The sequence below is a fragment of the Tribolium castaneum genome, chromosome 5 (assembly GCF_031307605.1).
Source record: "Tribolium castaneum strain GA2 chromosome 5, icTriCast1.1, whole genome shotgun sequence".
Lineage (NCBI taxonomy): Eukaryota > Metazoa > Arthropoda > Insecta > Coleoptera > Tenebrionidae > Tribolium > Tribolium castaneum.
In genome coordinates this window covers 8,468,592-8,482,774 of record NC_087398.1, presented here as the reverse complement: position 1 = coordinate 8,482,774, position 14,183 = coordinate 8,468,592, and the positions used below count along the sequence as shown (strand labels likewise).

The window sequence follows — 14,183 nt, the reverse complement described above, 5'->3', positions numbered from 1 at the left end:
CCGCACGACAGAAAAGGGTGATATATTTTAATTGGGACTTCAGTAATGAAGTGAAGAGATCCTCACGCTAGATCGCGTGTTTGGTAGTCGAACCCCTGAGCTCGTATTAGGTTGAATCGGCTGCACCCTTTTCGACGAAGCCGCACCTAGAGGCTTTTAGAGCATGAGGAGGGTGTGTTTTACCCTTCCTGATACGGACACCGTGAACTTTACTCGCTAGAGAGCTTTTTGCCCCGTTTGAAGCTCTGTCATGTCATGATCAAATGCCGCATCGTGAAAAATTAACTGTCACGTGAATTTTTTGCAAAAGATTTAAAAGATTTTTGAAACACCAGATGGCTAAGCAAGCAAACCACAGACGCATGTCTGTCACTAGAAAATACAAAATGTTTGTTATTTATTTATAATTTGACAAGTGATGAGAGCCGATCAAAGCGACAACTGTGGTTATTTTCGACCGACTGGGGCACGGCTTATTTGACTTGTTAATGGATGCTTAATTATTTTCATTGAATTTTAAATTTGTTGAATTTGTGGCATTTCATTGTAATGTTTTGTATTGTTGGTTGGGTTTGAAACAGAGTCATTAAAATTGTAAGGGAAAAGGAACGAAATACAAAGAATTTTAACTTGTGAATTATTTTCGTCTTGAAATGAATTTACGTCTTGTTGAGAAGTTTTCTGTGATCAACATTTGAACTGTTTCTTCATATTCACGAGCTTCCTGAACCGAAACTGTTCGGTTAACGAACCTCATGATCTGCATTGTCTGCGTTCATTTCTTCCAAGGTCTCGTACGATTATTACACGATGATAATTAAGACGTGGTAACACATGCGTTTGCCAGATGATATGTGTGTATATGCGTATCTGTCTTCCAAAAGGAAACGATTTAACATTGAACAATATGTAACACAAAACACTCAACTGGAATGATTATTGTACCATTTGAAGATGATGTTTTATTGTTGCTATGCACTCTGGCGTAGAGAAAATCAAGTTGAGTTTGCGAAAAATTATCTATGGTGTGGGGTTTTAAGGAAACATTTCAAGTGAAATTATAAATTTGGTAGTTACACTTTCTTTCATTACGTATTGAGCACTTCTAAACCAGATAACAGAACCGAAGAGATGCTAAAAAAAGTTCTGCACAAGTGATTTATGGTGGAAATGAAGTAAAAGTTGACGATAGTTTTATGTTTCATGTTGATGATTATTAATAATCCGCGAAGTGTGAAAAACTGTATACATAGTGTAGAAGAGATTTAAATCTTTGCTAATATATGTAGTGGCCGTTCCGGACATTTATCACTCGACTAAATGTTATAGCGTGCAAGAAACCGCAAGTCCTGAAAAAAAAACTTTAACCCCGCAATGCGTACGAGTCAGACACTTTGGTTTGCAATTTGAAAACTTGGGAAAACGTTTCAAAGCGAAAACCACAATTCAATGAAAAGTGCTATCAAGCTGCATTTTCGACGAAATAAGTTAGAACGTTGAAACACCAGAACAAGGAAATCGATTATCCTTTATGGTTGTGTCTGAGAGTAGATTCATTCCTATTTTAAACGCTCTAAATTATATCGATTTGTGACTGGAAACTTGACGGAAAATTACTTCAGGTGTTGCTTTAAAAGTGAGAAATTGGCCGTGATACGTTATAATTAATTTACTGAAAAACGTTTGTAAATATTTATATTGTATCGAAGTAATTAGGCTAATTGGTTTATAATTTTTAATAAAACGCACGTATTCTCGCGTGAGGATGCACGGTTTTGTTGTTTTTCTTTCATTAAATTGGTTTTTCGAATATTTTCTCTTGCGAAAAAAGTCGGTTAATGCTTTTTAAAGACGAAAACGTTTCAGATCGATATTAGGAGTGAACGTTGCTTTGTATCATTTATTTCAAAAATAATATAATTGGTGTTGGCTTTGATAAATGCGAATAAGACACTGTTTTGTTTTTAGTATTTTATTTTTCCTCTCGTTTGGAATATTTCAAATGCTTTTTCTCGGTGTGAAAGTTGCGCAATAATACTTTATTAATATCAAACTCGATTTGGGATTAATATGGAGACAGTTCCACCAAATTTTGCTTTGTGTTTCATTTTTTTGAAAAACGAATGGAATTGGTTACGACAGGACGACGTGATCAGGATCGCAATGTTTTGTCTCAAGTTCAATAGACATAATTTAGGTGCATTTTTTCGAACTACATACCTTTATATGAAATTCCAACGTAAATGCTCTTGTAAGTTGTTAAAGTAGGTGTTTCATTTGGGGCTTTACAGTTTAATCAACTTGTTTCTAATTAGGCATAATTTCTGTTTTTGTTGGCTTTGTTCAGTAAACAATTTATGATCTAATCAAATTAATTATATAATCTTAACTACCCAATTAAGCCAAGTTAAGACCAATTAAGTAAAAATGAATATGTTACAATTTGTGCATAAGTGAATTAATAAATTTGTTGGGAATATTTCACGAGCTTGTTGCTTAGTTATTGATTGTTTCATTCGGGGTGCCATATGCCTAATTATTTTTGCGCTTCGTTTGTCGTAATAATTTTGTTAACTTGAATCGGTTTTAAGGGAGTGATCGTAAGTCCTGAGTTTACAGTTTCCACTTTATTAAGCATAAAAGTATAACATTTTGTGGTTTATTCCACCGTTTTTGTGTCTTTTGAAAGTTTCGACTTAACCAACATTTTCCTATTTATTTAAATTGGAGAAATCTGAACTGCAAACATCGTCCGATGAAAACAGCGTTTTTTGAGAAAAATATCTCCGCAAATATTATTGTTATGTGATGTTAAAGTTCAACTATTTTCATTAAGGTTTCAAATGCTGGTCGGCGGGTGAAAGGTGCGGGCAAATTTTTTTCTGGTTCTTACCAACCATTTTTATTTCGCGAATTATATAAATTGTAATAAAATTTGATAGTACGAGCTGAGAAAAAAGAACAATTTATATAATCCGTTGATAATTAGCCGATTCGTGTTTCCAGAGCTTTGACCGGAGCAAAGAACTAACCGTACATTACTGCATGTCATTTACGATAGACGACAGAGCACACACAGGTAGATTGACTTCGGCAGAGTGCGCTGACCGGCTCTCGTGGTCTTCTTCATGATCGTGGTGGGGCGGCAAATGCGCCACCATCACCACCACCGCCGCCATCGTCGACTCGCGATCCGGTACAAGCTTCAGTTTTCAGTCAGGCGGACGGAGCATAAAACGTTATCGCGGCGGTTTCTGCATACCGTGTGCAGAGATAGAGACATGACACATTACATTACTTCAACTTAATAAAAATTTGGATTCACTTTTCCAAAATTCTCGAGAAAGAAGGGTCACTTCGAATGATTAAATGCATGAAGTGTCTTAACATGTGGCGATTTACCTATGTTTTGGATTAAGGAAGACGCGTGCGTGTGTGTTTGTGTATGTGGTCGTATGCGCGCGCTGTGGGTGCCCTAAGTAAATTTTTTGCCTTTTGATTGTTATGAATTTTCATTATCGAATAAATTAATTTTTTGAGTCATTGTCGTGGGTTAAAATGTCACGTCGTATGGATTCGGTAATGGAAATGTTGAGCTCGCCAAGGTACATAATAAATTTTAATATTCCGAAAATTTCTAGTTATTAAAATATTTAATATTTGTTTTCGTTTTTTGTTCTTGACATCTCTCGACTTATTGTAGACAAACAACGAGTCTCAAGTATGTTAAGACGGATTCTTCTCACCTACAAAATGCGCGTATTATCCCCATTTTGTTTGCATTATTACGACCGGAGATAAATATTCGGAAAAAACGCCGCCTTGAGTTTTAAATAAATATTTGGTTTTAAATAATCGGTTAGTTATCACGCGGGACATCCGTTTATTACCGCTTTGAGGTTTCTTAAGGAAATACCGTGTTTTGATAAAAACGGGCCTTGTGAATTATGGGACCGCTTCCTCTTCCAAGTTTTTTCATTTGTGTCGTCCAAAATTTCGTCATAATTTTGAATGAAACTTGATTGCGAGTAACAATTGAATTGCGTTCTTTTGGTCAACTTTTACGCGTTAATTTAGTGTCACTTTTGAGACGTGAAAGTTCGATATCGCGTTCCTTCTAGGGCTGACCGTGATTTATGTACTAGTTGGGTTTTACACTTGAGGTTTCTTTAATTCACTGCAACGTGTAACGTGACCGTAAATCGTAATCGCGTCTTCATGAAATTTATTTGATTTTAGTGCACTACGAGTCTGAATCCCCATGATGTCGAAAAAAAAATCGCTTATGTAACTGACCCGTTTGTGTATTAAGTGCCCTACTGAACGTCTGAAGTGCCTTCGATGTGTTTGAACCAAAGAGCTTTCGTTGAACTCGATTTGTGATAAAATACAATAGTACAAGTGGACCAAATGTGAGCCTTATTTATTAGAAAAGAAGTCATCTCTATATTTATACATATCGGCTTATAACCAAAGTTGACCGTGTTTACGACGGTGGTTCTATTATTTTGTGATATGTGTTGAGACTTGTGAACGCAACGTCGATTAACGCAATGGTTGTGCTTCAAGAGAGCGGTTCGCCTATCCAGGCGCCCGCAGCCCTGTTAGATCCTCTGGATTACAGGCAAACGCCGACCTGTCTGAAGATGCTTCCCAAGAGATATATTAACGTGCACCAGTGGCTAGGACCGGTGTGCCCCAAGGACCTAAAAGCTCAGCTTGTAAGTTTCAATTCGCCAAAATGCTTTGGTAATGAAAGGTCAAGGGAACGCGACAACAAACCACTTTTTATACCGAATTTTTCGTTGATGGTACATTAGGTCACTTTTTGGCCGCGGGGTATTTAGACCTCGAACGTCGTAATGTAATATCCGACCTTTTGTTCGAAAGGTCATTTCGACGTTTTAACATTTGACGGATAATAAATAGGGATATCGACAGTGACGACATTTCAACCCCCGTGAATACGCCTCAATAAATGCGCTTTTTATTGTTCGTTACTCTGCCCTAGTATTCTACAAAAGCGTTGCGTCACGTTGTAAACTATTTTATTTTTCTTCCGTCTTTGCAGTCAACATCATTTTATTCCATTTATTAGATATTTTCACGATTCTTCATAATCTCTTAGAACTGACTAGATTTGGATTCACGTACGTCACATTTTAAGCAAAGAATCTATTTATAGGGTCGCAAAGCTTGCATTCTGCGCTCAATGTTTATTAATGATGTATTAAATCACTTTGGCGCTATTAAATTTGAGGTAATAGGAAAAGAGAATTGTCGTAAAATAGCATGAAGGTTGCATATTTTTGGCATAATAAAGAATTGCGGTGTAGCAGGTATTACATTATTTATAAGTTACGGTTTTCGCGTTGTCTCGCTGGCCAGACGTTTAGATTGATTTTTATGAGGCACAATACTCGCAATGAACTTGCGAGAAATTGCTTTTTAGGTAAATTAACTGTGTTTTAAAATACAGGAAGAGCATTTAAAAATGCCGGTAATATATTTAACATGTCGACGTGAAACAGGTTCTGAAGTGGTCGAAAGTATGCAAGCACCCAGATGGTACAATCTGTGTTATCGGATTTTTCCAATGGTTTTAACGGGACTTTTGAAAAATTATCATTTCTTAATAATCATACAGGATGTTCCAATGGTCCGTAAATGTGGATTTTATGCCCACAATTCAAAAAACCGAAATTTAGTTGCCGGAAATGAATGAGATATAGACGCGGATCACGATATCCACAGTTAATTATTTTTCCGTAATAGCAACTTGGTTATCTAAAGTGACGGATGATTGTGATCCGGTTTTTTATTTTTCTGTCTCTGGCAAACATCTGTTTTTCAATAAGTCAAACATGTGTTAAACATGAAGTGATAAAAAAATCATTTTTTCATATTACGTTATGTGTTTAGACATGCTTTTGTGATGAGCAAACAGTTCGTTTAAGTAATGAATTTTGTGTAAACTCATTTATTGGTAACGCTGGGGCGTGATTAGTTAACAACATTGTATTTTTAATACCTCATGAAGTTAATCTCAGTGATTGTGTTGGGGCCTAGGATTTAATTAGAGTGCCTTTATTCGTGACGACGTTCTAGTGAGAAGGTTAATTGTTCTAATAAAAGTTAAACGTTGTTTGGCAATAGGGGTCGATATTGATATGTGGACGTAAATTACTATAAACGTCGAACAGTTAGCAACAATTGGTAACAATGTCGGAGCAATTTGCTTTTTGTATTGTTGGGTTTATTTTGATTTTTAATGGAAAAACGATAAATATGCTATTAAAAGTTAAGATCCGGATTTTGTGATAATTCCAAAAGTAGTCGAGTGCAGCTGTTGATAAATTAACTTAATTGACTATTTCGTTTATATCACAAGGTTGAAACTTGAAATTTATGGTTACAGGTTTACAAATTTTGCTGTAAATTATTTTAGCTATGGATCATTCGCTTAAAATTTAATGTGTCCATCTGGCGCATTTATTCTGCGTAATTTCTTATAATACGTACAGGTGAACGATGGAAATGGAGCCAGAAAATGATTTAAAATCAATTTACGTCGAGCGCCGCCACCATATTTTACCTCTGTCAGATGGTGTATAAAGTTTTCCTGATTTCGTGTTTGGCATTTGTTCAAATAATAATGCATCAACAGTGTCATAATTCTATTAGATCGGACGCGATTGTAGATTTTTCATTCATTATGATTCATCTCGTTAATTTTTCACACCCACTACGTAATTGAGAATAATTGATACGGTTTGACGCGTGAAAGAACAAATTTATCATAATAGTGATAATCGTAATAACAACAGTAAGTTCCAACTCGAATGACCACGTTTCTCGAACCGGTATTTCTCCCATATGTGGAGGAGATGGATATAACGGAACTTCGCTTATATTGGGGCTAGCTATGTTGCCTCTGGCAAAACTGTCGACCTTTCTTTTACTCCAAAGTTTACTGTTAATGCAGATGTTTCACCGACTTTCTTATTATTAATTCTATCAATTTTATACCATCACTTGTTTTTTCTCGTTGCTCTAATGGTTCTTTTGTATGTGGTGAAAACGCCGATTTAAATTATGGCTATGGACTTCGTGCTTTTGTAGCCCAGATTTGATATCGCGAGAATTATTTCAAACGAATCAATTTTTACTGGTGTCTTCTTTCCGGATTCTCGAAATTTATTGATTATTCGAACCTTGGCTAGTAATTTATTTTGCTTCTTTAAACGGAAAATGTGTGATGATCAAATTTTGCGTTTTAATAAGAAAATTCCTTTCTTAACCTTGATTTTGTTTTTACATGGGCATAATGTACACTTCATAAACAATTTAAATGACTTGAAATCGATGAACCTGAATGTTGGGTACATTGTTTTCTTGTTTAAGTATGTACAAAGGCAGGTTTTAAAGTAACAGTTTGTTTTTTATTAAAAGTCTCGTCCATTTATGACGTGTTTGTGGTATCGGGTGCGCCTCACTTTAATATTTTGTCGACGCACCCTAACAGCCCCTCCTAGATACGATGTTGAGTAGTATTTTGATACCGTTGCAAAGTAAATATTTATTATTGTATTTGATAACAAATCGGTTATGATTCAGTTAGCCATTTTCACGGAAAACAACACGAAATCGGATTTTTAACACTAGACCAACTAGGACGAAATTGGCAATTAGGAACATAATGAAATTGGAAGTGGATTGATTGAGTGATTTTCTCGTGTCATGTAATGTAACTTTGGTGTTTTTACGTGATAGAAATTGAGCGTAGCTGAAACGTAATTTGTTACCAATTTGTTCGGGATGTCTGGAAGGAAAGCCTTTTTTCATGTTTTGGCTTCATGACCAAAATAACATTAATTATATCCAACCTTCAGATTTTGCTAGATGAAATAATAAACGAATTTCTGACGTTGCTTTATTCTGCGTGAAAATATGCTAACGTGTAGGTGTTTGTTGATTAAGAGGAAAATATTTCGTAAATTTGCAATTTCCAGTAGGAAAATTGGGTGGGTCTGAATTTCAGGTTTATGTGCGATTGTGTACATAAATCAATAAATTACTGACATGTCTGTGATGTCATCAATCGTCAGGTAAATATTGACTACGAACTAGTGACACTTTACGTGATTGGCCGCTCTATTTCAGCGCTTTATCGAGAGAGACATAAGTCTGCGACAAATTCGCCTATGGTGGGACTGCTTTCTGTCGTGACCGAGCAGCTCTTCGTATGTTATAAAGATTAGATCGGAAGCGAAATATTGTCGAACTAAATCGAATAAAGAATACTTATTTTACAAAAATTGTTCTTACGAGCACAGCAACTACATTTGTTTCTTGATGATATTTAGTGATTATGAAATTGCTTTAAAAATAACTGGAATATTTTATTGCAATTTGCCATAATGTGGCAACTCATTAACTGAAAGCCGCATATTTCCACCTGATTTGTTCATTATTTATTGTAAAATGTTGCCCAAGTTTTCGTTATGTTGGGAATATCAAAATATGTTGTTTTGTGTTACAGTTCAGTAGATTGTAAGCCTGGCAGTAATCCCTCTTAATAAATTACAGTCGGTGTTGGAAATTGAATTTTCATGTGACCATCGGCTTGCACCATTGGCCATGTGTTCACTGTGTATTAATCAAAAAGTAAATATTTACAATAGTGCCTAGCATTGGTGATAACCGATAATAGACGTTTCTGTTCAAATAGCAAAACTGATACCTACTCGAAAACGTCCGATAATAATGATATTATTTCATTAGGGAAGGATATCCGAGGTGCTTCAATCTAACGATAGTGATGCATTTTTATTGCGATTCATTCACCAGAACGTGAAATAAAATAATTAATAAACGTGGGCATTATCGGGCTGTATTGTTAATAAATATAATGTATGTCACATTTGTACAATAACCGTTGGTTATAATGCCTCTCTAATGTCTGTTTCTTGATGTCACACATGTTTTTGACTTAAATAGAGCCAACAGAATTGAAAATCGTGTTTCAAATGACTGGGTTTTAACACAATAAGTATTCCGCCGCCGACAACTTGTTCAAAATTATTATATACACATGAAAGCGCTTATAGGAGGTGCCAGACACGTCGTGTCAATCTTACTGGTAAAATTCAGTGCCAAGGTGAGCGGCGTAATTTTCTCGAAATTTTCTTCATCCTGTGAGAACGTTAAGATGATGGTGTTGAAATAAAATGAATCCTCTATATCTTATGGATGATATAGTGCCCCTCGAGGTGTTTGCGTATTATGTCAGGCATTACCGTGTAGGATAATTTAGTGGTATGTTAACTGAAACTTCGCAATCTCATTTAAATAATGAAAACAGTTTGCGTAACATCACTATTGAACAATGAAGGAGGCGGTGTTATTCGCAAGAAATACCAAGGGATTTTGCATCCAAAATACAGCTTCTAGCAAGCGATAACGGGAAAAATGGAGCTTACATCAAAGAATAAATTGCAAATCTGTTCGGCTTCAGTGTAGCGGAGCTCGATTGTGTTCTTGTTTTTTAGTTTGTCTTAATCTCCCATTAAAGTCCCTGAATTTTTCATCAGGCTTCAGGTTTGAACTTGGACAAGTAAGAAGCTTATGCTTACTAGAGAGTAAATACGAACAAAAATAAATCAGCGAAGAGATTCGTAAAAATTGCAACGCTATGGATAACAACTTTATTTAAAAGTCTGCCTTCTGAAGTATCTCCTCAGCACATTTTAATAAAACTTTGCACTTCCGTCTTACGCAAGCATTCAGGAGACCTTTTGTTGCCCTATATTTCATGGTGCTATTAATTCATGATGTGGTGTAATGGATGTCCCGTATATAATGACGGAAAACCGATTAGTGTTCACTTTGATAACCTGCAATTAACCTACTATTAATGTAGGTTTAAATTAGTGAAAACAGATAATTGTTCGCCGATGCTAATAATGAGATAATTATCTCATCTGACTTGATTTAGATTGTTTTATTTTAGTAAAAGTTGTCGAAAAACGTTTCGACTGTGCAATTACCGGTGTTTTTTTCAACATTCGCACACCTAGAAAATTACAGCTCAAGTCAAAAAGGTCGACGGCCCTCGAGCTTTAACAAATTATTCCATTGTTCATCGTTCCGCTTCTTGAATTCTTACTTTGTCCACTAGAGTTCCGTCATTGAGTAATGTTTGTTGATTCGACTCGAGATTTGACAAATCGCATATTTCTTTATCTAAGGTATGAAAAAAGCTTGACGCGTCTAGCATGTTAACACGAAGTCGTGAAACTACGAAAGACCGTTTTCTCATAAAGTGGAGCAACTCACGAAGAATAACGGACCCAGGTCATTACCATCGTATACACTAGTCTTTGTTTGGTCATTCTTAACGGGTTCAATCAAGTTCATCGCAATTATTGCATACCCGTCATCCCTGACATATTTTTCTCGATGAGCTTTTTGATAAAACATTTGTTAGGAGCTGCAGCATGAATTTTAATAAGCCATGTTTTGGAATTGTTTTATCGTCTATGTGTTTCATATTAAATTTGGATTAAATACTTTGCGTCGTCGAGTAAATTTTCATCAGAAGCAATGAAATGAAGCTTCCATAGTGAGGAGAAACGGAATTGAGCGTCACATCTTCGTTATAATTGAATGGAAATTATCTCGTTTCAAAATTTGTTTAATCTGAATAGAAATAGGAAAATCATGGACCGGCTGAACTTGCGATAATTGAAAGTAATAAAATCTTGAAATAATAATCGCAATGTAATACCGTTTCAAGGTTTGTAATGTCAAGTTTAAATCATGGTCGTATTATACAATAAGTTTGCCAATTTACGTGAACAAGGTTACTTTTTAGACAAATCGTTTTTAACATCGATTAATAAGTGAGAAAGTTTCAATTATGGTTTGGCTTCAGTTTTACTGGAGATATTTTACATGTATTTCTTTAAAAGGCACGCCTAACTTTATGTTTGTTTTATTATAATGGAATATGAACGTAAAATTCTGAAATTCTCAGGTTAAAGAACTTAAATAAAAGGTAGATGGCCTAATCTGACTTGAAGATTCATTTTTTACACTGTAGAGAGATTGTTGGAGTTTTAATGTAATTTAATGCTCTATGAGCACCGAGGTAGTAGGTATTTTTATGTAATTTTGATGTTTTATATAACTATTTTGAAACATTGTTAAGGATAATCCTTTTACGGTGCATATTTTATTTATTGATGCACTACATATTTGACGTTCTTATGACGTAAATAATTTGTGTTCGATATGAAAGTATGTTTCCTTTCGGTCGGAAAAGGAAATGTGTTCCTTTAATGATCATCATAGTATCAAAAAAGGTCACTTGAAAAAAACCACACATGAACTACTTTCTACAGGACTCGGATTTCCTACCAGACTCTTCTGTTTCTTTCTCTTCTCTTGATACGAACATATTTTCATTATGTTTATTAAAATTGCTTTTAATCATCTTGGATGGAACGATAATCGTTACTACGTCTCGAAATGAAAACTACAATTTTCCATTTTATTGCCGCTCCTGGATATATTAAACTTAATTATAACGAATCTAGATAAGAACTTTCTAATTTAACATTTTTAGTTCAAAGATTTATACGTGCTGTATGAACTGATCATGTGGTTACCTTTAATGTTAATTTTAATCATTATTATTCAAGTAATTAACCCCTCTCTAGCTAGCTAATTGAGTGTACTTTATCAAACGCTTAGTAGGTATTTTCTACTTTTACAAAGTTGTAGGTTTTTGAGTTAGTGTTATAGGACCGTTCACAAAAGTGCTGTTTTTATGAATAAATCTTAATACTGATAAGGCTTTATAAATTATGTATTTCATAGTTACATAATTTAAAATTTTTGAAATTTTACCGTTGATACATTTCTCTATCGAAGGGAAAAAGTAGTCTCGTCATAAATTGATGACAATTGAGTCAGATTTTCATATTACGTTCCATGTTATTTGATGAATCTAATCAGATTACGATATTGGACGGACGTCATATTTTAATTGGGTCCCATTTATATAAATGTTGCAAACGTTTTTGTTCAGATGGTTTAAATAAATCGTAACTGTTTCAGCAAGACTCACTCTAATAATTTTGTATTATTCGTGCGGTTATATTCCAGTCTCGTATTTCTGGATTGACAGTGAGAGATTTGAAACATTTTCCTCTTATTTCAATAAAAATGTAGCGAACTGTAGCTGTATAATCTAATCGGAAGTACTGCAAGTTCTATCGACTTTAAGTAATGAGTTGCAAATTGAATGGAATAGGACTCATAGCAATCCTTAGATTTTATTGAGCAATATTTGACGAAAAAATCATTTTACGTCACTCTGGATTTCCGTATCCGTTGTGAAGCAGACGGAACGTGTAACCACACTCGTAGATTTTGATGAATTTGCTTCCCGGAGTTTAAGTCGGAAATTTAATGTGTATTTTAATAAACGAGTTAGCACTTCCAGCTATGTGTTAATAGGACAAAGTAACTACACATTGTGGAAGAAATGGCTGCTTTCTTCTAAACAAAAACTAGTCGTATTAAAAAACTTCATAAATTAACTGTAAATGTTCGGCGTAAAGAGGTAATTATCGTAATTTTTGCTACAGTTGGCCTCGTTAAAAATCATAAAATATTCAAGTAAACATCCGACGGTTTAAAAAATTGGGTATCAAGGTTAATTTCGAATATTGAGATGATGTTGCTGTTTTTTTAGTAAGATTGAATTATTTCACCTGTCATATCGATTCATATTTAGACTTCAACTGATCAGAACTTAAAATCCAATTACAAACTTTCTCTGATATCTATTAGAGAATCTGCTAAAATGTGTTCTTTAATGAACCGTTTCTTGATGCAAGATAAAATTAAATGAATGTCGTGAACAAAGAGTATCTCAGAGCGAAATATTTTTAAAGCCAATTTTATGTAAACAACGACGTATTTGGTCGTTCCTTATTAATCAGCTCATGCTACTTGGTAATTTCTAAATTAACTTCCTTTCAGTTTGAGCCTAACTATTATTTACAGACTTATGTATGCATATAATTATTGCGCAATGTCCGATTAGGTTTCGAGTATCTTTTAACTTGGTCATTCTAGAATGGTAATTTAGGCCCCGGAGTCATTGCTCTGTGCCGGTTGATGAGGAAGCATTTCTTTGCGGCCACGATACCGTTACAACGAACTAATACACTTGTAGGTATGGATTGTCTGGCGAACTCTTGTTTACCTTTATATCTACGCGACTTGGATAAATATGTCATGGAAATTAGTGACTTTGAAGAATTACATTTGCGAAAAAATCCAGCGTAACATTACGAATTATAACATTATTTAATCAATTCTGTCTCGGTGATAATAAACATAGAAAAAGTGGAGGTCGGACGTGCCTTAAGCAGTGTTTTTGACTACGCGTTGTCAAATCGTTACGTGATAAATAATTAAAAGTAGCGTACTTAAGGCACGTAATCGATACAAACACTGTTTTGAGTTATTCATGCGCAAAATGGAAATGAGCACGCATACCTACAATCAGATTTCTAAAATTTATAAAGTTTTGATCGCATCAATCAGAGTTATCTCGCTGGCTGCTTATTGCTCGGAGTAAATAATACGTATCTATTGCGTTACTACTGTTACGTTTCTGATTCATTACGCACGACTAATCACAGAAACCAAATTAAACTGATTTTTGGTTTTTCTCTTGTAGCAACTCTTCCGATCTCAACAAACCCAAGCGGCAACTCCTAGCGGAGCCGCCCAATTGCAGTTGCTGCAACAGCAACAACAATATCTCGCCCAACAGCAACAACAAGCGGCGTTTCCTCAACCACCTTACGTTCTTAACCATCAGCAAGAACCCTCCTACCTCATTACCGCCGGTGTTCCACAATATTATGGTGTTGGTCCATGGGTATATCCGGCACCGGCGAATCTCATCCAACAAGGAGCTAGCAACGGAGCCAGAAGACCTCTCACTCCAAATGGCACAGCCGAAGCACAACAGCAAGTACAAGTAAGTGGAGGAAAATAAAACGCGTGATCGATTCTTGTGTCATTTTAGAGAGATATCCTATATATCAAACGCTGAATTTAATTTCACGTTTATAACGGTTGTTGGGTTTGAATTGCTA

The 14,183-nt window shown here is 35.2% G+C and overlaps 1 protein-coding gene across 7 annotated transcripts in view; it reads left to right on the top strand.

The window, feature by feature from the left end:
• Positions 1-14,183, top strand: part of LOC656229 (maternal protein pumilio) — a 41,841-nt gene that overhangs the window by 19,786 nt on the left and 7,872 nt on the right. For all 7 annotated transcript variants that reach the window (XM_008202166.2, XM_015979750.2, XM_015979752.2 and 4 more), the window contains one exon: positions 13,760-14,065. In XM_008202166.2, coding sequence (XP_008200388.1) covers positions 13,760-14,065 — 306 coding nt within the window. The remainder of the gene's footprint in view (positions 1-13,759; positions 14,066-14,183) is intronic.